The 9,991-nt window shown below is 28.9% G+C and overlaps 1 protein-coding gene across 2 annotated transcripts; it reads right to left on the bottom strand.

The window, feature by feature from the left end:
* Window positions 1-5,792: 5,792 nt before the first annotated feature.
* LOC107021863 lies at window positions 5,793-8,499 on the bottom strand. Of its 2 annotated transcripts, XM_027917591.1 has the most exons (6): window positions 8,133-8,499; window positions 7,661-7,879; window positions 7,214-7,354; window positions 6,903-7,079; window positions 6,133-6,213; window positions 5,793-5,993 (listed from the first exon to the last, which is right to left on the bottom strand). In XM_027917591.1, the coding sequence occupies exons 1-5, from the start codon at window positions 8,430-8,432 to the stop codon at window positions 6,178-6,180; spliced, it is 873 nt and encodes a 290-aa protein (XP_027773392.1). In that variant the 5' UTR covers window positions 8,433-8,499; the 3' UTR covers window positions 5,793-5,993; window positions 6,133-6,177. The 2 variants fall into 2 exon arrangements, with proteins under 2 accessions (XP_027773392.1, XP_015078069.1); XM_015222583.2 differs by lacking the exon at window positions 5,793-5,993 and having other exon boundaries at window positions 6,071-6,213.
* Window positions 8,500-9,991: the final 1,492 nt, after the last annotated feature.

Genomic DNA, 9,991 nt, shown 5'->3' with positions numbered 1-9,991 from the left:
TCATCGCTATGGTGCATTGGCTCAAACTCAATGTCTTACCCATATAAGGCGTGTTACGCCATAATTCTATGGGACTTGAACCCAATCACGGTGCATCAAAACTCTAATTGATGTCTTACCCTTTTGGTGCGATAGAACTTGAATCTATCGTCTTATCCTCAAATATTTTTCATTATGGTGCATCCGGACTTTAGCCTGATGTCTTACCCTTTTGGTGCGATGAAACTTGAATCCATCGTCTTACCCTTAACCAACGGTATAATAAACTGAAGTACAACATGATTTATTCTTTGAGTCTTTCAAAACAATCAAAATAACATTCAAACTCATGCTATTAAAATTTTATACCTTCTTCTATTTAAGAAATTTTGTATAGCATGTCATATTCAACCAATAATTGTATATGCCTTTGGTTCCTGATAATTGTTAGTGATTGAATACTATTGTATTCTAAATCATAAAATATTTTAGAAAATACATACCTGATTTTATGCATATAATACTTTGATCTTCATAACGAGATCAACCAAAATATGAGCTAAAGAAAAACAAGAACTCCCTCTCAATTAGATAGAGACTCGTGCTGATAACGTGTTATAAAATCAAGCTCATAAGAATATAATCATAAAGAGAAGAAGACAAGAGAAGTAGATAGAAGAAGAAGAATTTTCTTCATATTCAAGTGTATGTAAGTCTCATCTGTACATATTACAATAGTGAATGAACAATCCTATTTATAGAGTGAGAAATCACTCCAAAGGTCACCATATTAAGTATCATAATAAATAGATACATTCTTATCCAAAAAGGTTCATGTAACCTAGTGAATATGAATGGTCGTTCACGTACTAACTTTATGGACTATCCACTTATTCAATGTATTTATAACATTATTAATATTATAAGTGAAAATTCCCTCCATTTAAAAATAGAACTTCCTCCTAAATTTATGAATAATAGACTCACACTCTCTTTCCTATGACTGCTTATTGGATGTGTCAGATAGGTAATTATACTTAATGATTTAGTTTATGAATTATCAATTTTTAAATTAACTAATCCGCTAACCAATTATAAGATATTAATTAATTAACGAATTAAAAATTATCAAATAGTCATCGTACAATATATCGACTAACTTCTTTTCTCTATATTAAATGCTTTGAGTTTCAATATAGCAATGGTTAATTAATTAACGTGGCTTATAAAATGGATAACTTATTCTTTAAAATGAGTTCAGAGCCTAAAGGGCAAAAAATGTTGACAAAAATTTCAAAATGGTATATCAAAAGAAATTTTAATCAAAAAGGTAAAATCGCTACTGATGTAGCGATTTATTTTAACGGCGTCAAGCGAAATCACTGCTCTAGGAGCGATATCGTACAATTTTTATTTTTTTTTTGAAACCGCTGCCTTAACAACAATTTTTGTTATTGTTTGTCTTTAACTTCTTTTGAACTGAAAAGGTTTTTTTTTTTTAACAAATCGCTTGCCAAGGCAGCGATTTTAGTGTGTTAATTTTTTTTATTTTTTAAAAAAATAATTGGCAGCGATTTAGTGAATTTGCCAAGGCAGTGATTTTAAGCGCTTTAAAAAAATTAGGAAAATACGCTCATTTGGCAGCGATTTCCTGTAAATAAAAAACCATAAAAAAGTAGAAAAAATTATATCGCTGCAAATGTAGAGATACACAATTAAAAAAAAATGTTAACCTACTAAAATAGCTGCCTTGGCAGCGATTTGTTTTAAAAAAAAACTTTTTCAATTATAAAAGTTAAAAAAAACAATAACAAAAATCGCTACTAAGGCAACGATTTCAGAAAAAATAATAAAAAAATTGTACAATATTGCCACTAGAGCAACAATGTTTGCTTAATGCCATTAAAATAAATCGGTTCATCAGTAGCGATTTTACCGTTTTGGTTAGAATTTTTTTTGATATACCCTTTGAAATTTTTGTCATTTTTTTTTTTGCCCTTTAGGCTCTGGATTCTCTTTAAAATGTAGCATATATATAACTTGAAGGTTTTAGCATTCGATTATGACATTATCAGATCATGCCTTAGGGTGGGCGTGCATTTAATTTTCGGTTTGATTTTATATTAATCGATTTGATTTTTTTTATTTTAAATTTGGTAAAAGTGTAATTCAATTCGATACAAAATAAAATTGATTTGGTTTGATATTCCTCTATTTGATTTGGTTATTCTGTAATGTCAATAATTAATAACATAATCAAAGTAATAGTGTTTAATCTCTTTAATATACATTCTAATATAAATCACAAGTAAAACTTAAAACACAACAATTATAAGTGTACCTATTATAGTTGTAATTCAAACATAAAATATAAACGTGTTCATCATGAAAGACAATAACGAAAAAGGAACAAAAGTGGTTAAACGTATTCTTTATTTTGTTTTTCGATTTTTATTTTTTAAAATTCGAAACCAAACAAAGTGGTTTATTAATCCAAATCAATTTGAAAAATCAACAAAACAATTCAAATAAAAATTTGATTTGTTTTGTTTTGGTTATTCGATTTAATCCTAAAGTAGGCCAAATCATAATATAATATGTACTTTTTCTTTGAAATCATAATATCAATTTTTCACTAGACATGTTTAATATGATAACATTAAAATCTAGGGAAAATTGTATATAATAGCAAACTAATAACCTAAAATAAATGGAATAGCTAGGGTTTGATTTAATTGTGCTCCATAGCAAACGTTAGCTAAAATTTGCCAGCGTCTCTCTCCCAGAAATCTCGCTCGCCACTCTCCATTCTCGCTCGCCTCTCTCGCTTTATACACAGAAGTGTATAATTTTGTTTCTGTTTTGTATAAAGCGAGCGAAAATTGTATATACACATGCAAAAATATATATCTTCGTGTTATACACTTAATTATACAATTTACAAACATTTTACTTCAAATATTGCAGAGAAAAATGTCAACGAATATACAATTGCAGTGAAATACAATTTTCTCTAGCTTTATACAATAGAAGTGTATATATTGTGTTTTTGTTTTTGTATAAAGCGAGAGAAAAACATATATCTTCTTGCTATACACTTAATATTGCAGCGAAATAGGCAGTGAATTATACAATTGTGCATTATACAATTGCAGTGAAATAGGATAGCGAATTATACAATTGCAGCGAAATAGGCCAGCGAATTATACAATTTAGGCATGCGAATTATACACTTGTATATGTATAGCGAATTATACAGTTTTATGTTTGCTATGAAGCGCAATTATGCAAAGTTTGCTATAGCATATAAATATGAATTTTTTGTTTGCTATATGTGAAAGTTGCCCATAAAAATATGGGAGAAAAAATTATTTACTTATTCTATTTTTAAAAAATAGAAAAAAATATTTATTCAACTCAATCAACTTTTCACTTCCTCACTATAATTATCTTCTTTATTATAGATTTTAATATACATGCATGTATTCATCCCCCCAATTTTTATAATTCTTAATTAATTTTTATAATGCAGAGTAAAGTAACAATATATTAAAAGATGAGAGACGAAAAGACAAAAATTAACTAATATATATCTTTCACTACCAATCTTTTATTTTAGTTTTTCAATCTTTTAAAATTAGGAAAAATGTTTTTAAAAAATAATGAAACTTTTTTTGTGCAATTAATTTAATAAAAATATATTTAAAATGTCAAAATAATTGATATAAATAATTTCAAATGCTAGACTGAGAATGATTGTCATCACATTAATATATATATATATATATATAACATTGTCATGACGTGCGATGAGTTCCCTATAAAACTATTTGTTGTTTGTCCACTTGATCCAAAAAACAAACAAAAAGAATCTCCTAATTAGTTTTATAAAAAGGTAATACTAACACTTTTTTTCATCAAAATATAATATATACTAGTTCTCCCCCAAAAAAAAAAACAAAAAAAAACAGTACCTAATTTTCAAAGGTTAAGCCAAAACTAACTTCCTTAATTTGGCCACTTTATTATCAAGAGTTTAGTAATCACTTTCTCCTCGTAGAAATTAAACATGACTTTGTGCAAATCTTCACTTAAAAATTAAATTTCATTAATATGCAAAATGATAATTTGTTCTATTCATGGAAAATTTGAAGTCCAAAACTTCATTATGCAAAATAAATAGTGTATGATAATGTTGGAAGTGGTCCTTTTCCATCCAGCTGAACAACTTTCCATAACTTAATTCAAGTCATTTTCATCATAATAAAAGAAAAATACCGGGTTGCTATTCATGTTAACATTTATAATTAACTTAAACATTTGTGAGAATTAAACAAAACAAAAAAAAAACTTTTCAGTACTAATTGTTGAAGAGAAGTTGCTTGTGAGCGCAATTCTTTTTTGCAAACAAAACGTTATTTATGTTAAAAATTTCACAAATTAAATAAAAGAAGTTTCAAATAAGTTATATCAATTACGATGAAACAAAGTAAGTTCTCGCGATGATGTAGCCATGTAGTTGATATGAGATCACAAGTTGTATTAAGTAAATAAAAGGCTTAAGTCATAGACGGCCCCTTAAAGTTGTCCACATATTTCACTTAAACACTTTAATTAGGACTTATACCTATTGAACACCTGGACTGTTCTGAATTTGAACCATTTAAACACGTTATGCACATGTGGCAAAAAAGTGAGATTCACGCCTTAATGAGCGCGTGAATCATTTAATCAATAATTTTCAAACTTTTTTTCTCATTATTTTTTTTTAAAAAATAACAATCTTTTCAAATTCTCCTTTTCAAAATTGCACCACCCTGCTGCTCCTATTTCTTCATAACAATCCACCATTAACATAAGAATTCCAAGGCAATAATAAATCCAAACATCACTTTATTCCTTACATTCCAAGCCTTGATGTGTTGTTTTATCATATTTCTTCTTGTCATTGTTCTAATTTTTCAGATTTAAAATTATATCTTGACATCTTTTTTGCTGGAAAAAATGAATACCACCATCCATATTTTTTTGCTAGAAAAAACGAAGGCTATCATCCACATCTCCTTACCAGAGAAAATGGAGACGCATACACAACCCCTTCTTCTTCCACAACAAAGTAGAAACAAAATTCGAAATCAAAATTAATAAGAACGTATTTTTTGTAAAAAAATAACAACATCAATTTCAAATAGGAACAAAAAGACGGGATAAAGAGAAACAAAAATAAAAAATTCTTAGTTAGTATATGTTAAAATCTCCACTTTTTGAACAACAACAATGGTGGAAAGGGTTATCTTTAAGGGAAAGAGAAGAAGGGGAGGTTTGGGGTGGGTGGGGTGAGGTGGATTTTTCTTCTTTTTTTTTTCTGGTTGAAACTCTTTTTTTTTTTTTAGATTTAGATTTTTTGGTATTTTAATTTCATTTACTTAAGATAATTAAACTAAAATGCCACATGTCGTAGTTTAATTTGTTATTTTGCCACATCAACTGTGTGTGTGTTGCACGCACTTCATTTTTTAATCAGGTGTCAGAAAAATGTTTGATAGGTATTTATTTTTGAAGTGTCTAATAGGAAAATGGACATGTTGAGGTGTTTAAGTGAAATATGTGGACAACTTTAAGTGGCCGTAGATGACTTAAGCCTAAATAAAAATATGTTCTCTCCAATCACTTATACTTATTTAAAAGTAATGAAACATTTCACGAAGCGGTAATGCATAGATTATTTGTTCTTTGGTGAACCATACAAAGAATGCAATGGGTTTTTTAAGTCATAACGTTTACATCAGTAATTAAGAATTATTCAAACATCATCCAGTAGAAAGTTAACCTCAATATATTTAAAAAAACTCAGCGTCCATTACTATTTTAACATGTCCAACATACAAAGAATGCAATGGGTTTTTTAAGTCATAATGTTTACATCAGTAATTAAGAATTATTCAAACATCATCCAGTAGAAAGTTAACCTCAATATATTTAAAAAAACTCAGCGTCCATTACTATTTTAACATGTCCAACATACAAAGAATGCAATGGGTTTTTTAAGTCATAATGTTTACATCAGTAATTAAGAATTATTCAAACATCATCCAGTAGAAAGTTAACCTCAATATATTTAAAAAAACTCAGCGTCCATTACTATTTTAACATGTCCAACAAAATAATGTACAAGGCAGTGAAATAACATAGTGATATTTACATCCAATGACATCTGCGCCAACGTCTATCCGCCTGTATAATAACAAAAGAGATAAGAGTTGGTGAGTAAACTGCAAACGCTGAAAATTAGCCATTCTATGAGCAATATAGCTAACTCTATGAAAACATTCATCTGTTTCACTAAAATCAAGAAACTACATCTTATGAATTATTTGAAAACAGAAAACAAAGCAATTTATATACAAACAACAAAAAGCAACTGATGGATCTCTACCTAGTAAAAAAGGAATAAGTTTGCATATATTTTAAAAATTCAGCACCAAAACTTCATTATCTAAAGCATTTCAAACAAATAGAATAGAAAGCTAACATCAATAAATCAATCAAAATTGGACTCTGATGTGGTTTTACTTTAACTGGAATATTTTTCAACCTCTATAATGAGATTCTTTATAATTACACATTATTATCTTGAACGATGTCACAAGTCAAATGCTGCCACATAAAGTTTGATAGAGAACGTAGTAGAATTTCTAGAAAAACTTATTGCTTCCATTGCTGCTAAATGTGTTTATAACTGGTTCTACGTCATGTAAATATGTTTATAACTGGTTCCTACGTTATGTAAATATGTTTATAACTGGTCTTCTATAATACATAGACAGTTAAATATGATACTTGAAGACAACCTTGGAAATTTAAGCATGTTAAATCATCACAGAAGCAACATCTTAAAATATCTAGTAGCTAAATATACCTACCCTTTTCCTGACGACCAAGAAGTCCAAATTATCCTCTTCATCTGGGATCACCATAGCTTGAAAATAGTATCTTTCTTCATCATCCGTCTTGGCTAAAAAGATGATAAGATAATAAATGTAGTCACGAGTGCCACCTCTCTTCACATTCAGAATTCCCTCAATTACATGGTTGGTGCCCTACAATGAGTACAAGTGAACTTTCTTAGCTTTCTGAACGAAACAAAAAAAAAAGGGAAAGGGAAGACAGTGAAAGTGTGATAAGAGCAAGCTCTTTTTTATGGATAAAGATAGCAAGAGTGACTAGAACATACCGAATCATCAAGGTATCTCTTAAGAGCACTTTCAGCATAACCCTTCAACATCTTATACTTTTTACGGATACGTAAGTAGCTTGGAAGGGGATAGAAGTTAGGCAGCGGGGGCGGCCCAGGATAATCTTTAATATCAAAACCCTATCAAAATACAATGAGACAAACATCATTAAATTGCATAAAACTTGTTATTAAGCAAGTTATTTCAGGCAAGTGACTTAGAATGTTCTTCATTTGTCACACAAACTAATGGTTACTTTTTTACTATACAATGCCATCAACCATGTAATTAGAAGTAGTGAAGTCGAACTATTAACTAAAAGGCACCTAGTTGACTTGTATAAAAATAGACAAGTAAAAGCAGCTAAAGCACAACAAGCCAAAGGTAAAGGTCATGTTAACTAGGCGATGCATCTAAGTATTTCTGAAAAAATAACAGTCAGCTACCTTCCTCTCGTAGACCTGTCTGAAGTGGCTCTCCCACATAGGTTTATCGTGTTCTAGTTCTAAATCATAGTCCGTACTCTCGACTATCCTCAGATTACTAACATCAACCTTATCTTCGTCGTTGGTGCTATTGTCATCTTCATTTGATACATAATCCTTGCTACTATCGCTTTCTTCTTTCACCGGCAGGGAATCACTTTCTTCTACACCCTGAATACCCTGTACGGCCAAAGGTAAAGGCATATGTTATATGTATATAAAGATAACTAGGTGAAGCATCCAACAAAAAAAGCTTGTTTGGATGGTTTTTATCTACCGTATAATATTGTTTCATTGTTTAAATACAATGTTGGTTTTAATTCTTAATTAATGATGTATCTATTCATCGAAACAATATAATATGATACATAATGAATCAATACATCAAACAGAGAGTAATTATTTCAGAGAAAAAAGGAACAGAGTAAGCTACCTCGCTTTCATCGACCTGGTTATCATATTCTGGATCTGAATCGTAACCCTCACCATCGTCGTTGGTGCGATTGTTAGATTCATTACATACATAATACACACTTTCGTCGTCGTTGCTAACCGGCGCGGAATCCGATTCGGCTGGGAAATCTGATTCCTGAAAATCTGGTAGGGCCGGTCGTCGTGGGCGCAATAATGGTGGCTGCAAACGTACAGATTTCATGGTTCCGCGATGAGTAAAACTCGGGGCGGTGGTGGGCAGGAGTATGGTATTGGTAGCTATTGAAAACTTCTGTTTCATAATTTTTAGTTTTCTGTTTGTATAAATATTATATTTGTTACGAAACTATATAACAAGAATAAAGTATAGGGAAGAGACTCTCGAAGAATGGGACCTCTCATCTCTATTCATAGATAGGAAATTTTTAATCACGATTCCTAATTATATTCTAAAAGGATTCATTATAATAAGAAAATTATTTAATTTTCAATTAGAACTCTCAAATATATTCTAAAAAGATTCACGAAAGGTATGAATTCGGAGATAATTAAGTTTACATGTAAATTACAGCAAAATATTAATCCCTCAAACCCTTTATAATTTAGAGCCTGTTTGGCTAAGCTTAAAAGCTGATCAAATTGATTTAAAAGCTGATTTTTGATTTATTTAGCTGTTTGGCAATACTTAAAATAACTTATTTTAAGTTTAAAAAAAACTTATTTTAAGCCAAAAGTTAAAAGCTGGGATAGGGGTGTTTTTTTTTAGCTTATAAGCTGTTTTAAGTTGACCACATTTTTATCTTTTTGCCCTTAATATTTTTATACAATCTCCAAATTATCCACATAACCCTAACATTTCTTTCTTCCATTTTCCCTTTTCATGTTTGGCACAGCAACTTCAGCACTTTTATCCAAACACATAACTGCTTATTTTAAAAATAAGTTTCAACAATTTCAAAAGTACTTTTTTAAAGTTGCTTTTATTAAGTTCATCCAAACGGACCCTTACTCCCTTTAACATAAAAGCCCAACTTAATCTCTGCCCCGGCTCCCAAATATTAATGTAGTTTCTCTTTGAATTTGCATTATTTCAGTGTTGCCTGTACCACTGGAATTACAGTACTTTTTTGTTCTTTTTTAATTTTTTAAAAAAACTGAATTAAATTAAATTAATTGAGTATTTAAAATATAATTTAGATATTCATAAATTATACAAAAAGTGCTATAAATTCATTTTATATTATATGGTATAAAATATATATCTTAAAATGTTCTTACTCTTAAAAAATGAAATACGATAACTAATTGTATATTTAAAATAAATCACTACTAGTAGTAAAAATTGTATGCTAACATTTTGTATAAGACACACAAGGTTCTTATAAATAAATTATTGAAAAGATAAATATATTTATAAGTTTAAAGTGCAAGAAAGTTATAAATAATAATCAATAGTATATCTTATTAGGTATTTGTGGTATTTATATTATTAATTTATCTTTAAGTAATTATATTTTAACATACTTAATTATATATTTGTAAACAAATAACATTTATAATTTATTATAGATAAATTATATTGTTTTTAGTGCTTGTAAAAAATATATATATCAATTGAATATACCGGTAAAAATTATTTATTTTTCATTTTATATAATTCTATCAATTAGGGGGTAAATAAACTTCATTTTAATAATGTATACAATCGAATTTTTCTCTACTTATAAGTACTGCTCGACTTATTAAATAATACACTATTTAATATGAATATATAACATCAAAGCAAGATTGATTACACTTATGATATTATTTTTCTATGGATAAATAACACACTATATTTTATTTATTGTTTTGTATATT

This window comes from Solanum pennellii, chromosome 6, assembly GCF_001406875.1.
Source record: "Solanum pennellii chromosome 6, SPENNV200".
In the NCBI taxonomy this organism is placed as follows: Eukaryota; Viridiplantae; Streptophyta; class Magnoliopsida; order Solanales; family Solanaceae; genus Solanum; species Solanum pennellii.
Note: the sequence above shows the minus strand (reverse complement) of the source record. Positions and strands in the feature narration are given on the sequence as shown.

What these genes read in the sequence shown, in the direction of transcription:
- LOC107021863 (XM_027917591.1), bottom strand. Translation starts at nt 8,432, where the DNA reads ATGAAACAGAAGTTTTCAATAGCTACCAATACCATACTCCTGCCCACC. An exon ending in ACCAGGTCGATGAAAGCGAG is followed by an intron (nt 7,880 to 8,132) that starts GTAGCTTACTCT and finishes TTGGCCGTACAG; the next exon opens with GGTATTCAGGGTGTAGAAGA. An exon ending in TCTTGGTCGTCAGGAAAAGG is followed by an intron (nt 6,214 to 6,902) that starts GTAGGTATATTT and finishes GTTATTATACAG; the next exon opens with GCGGATAGACGTTGGCGCAG.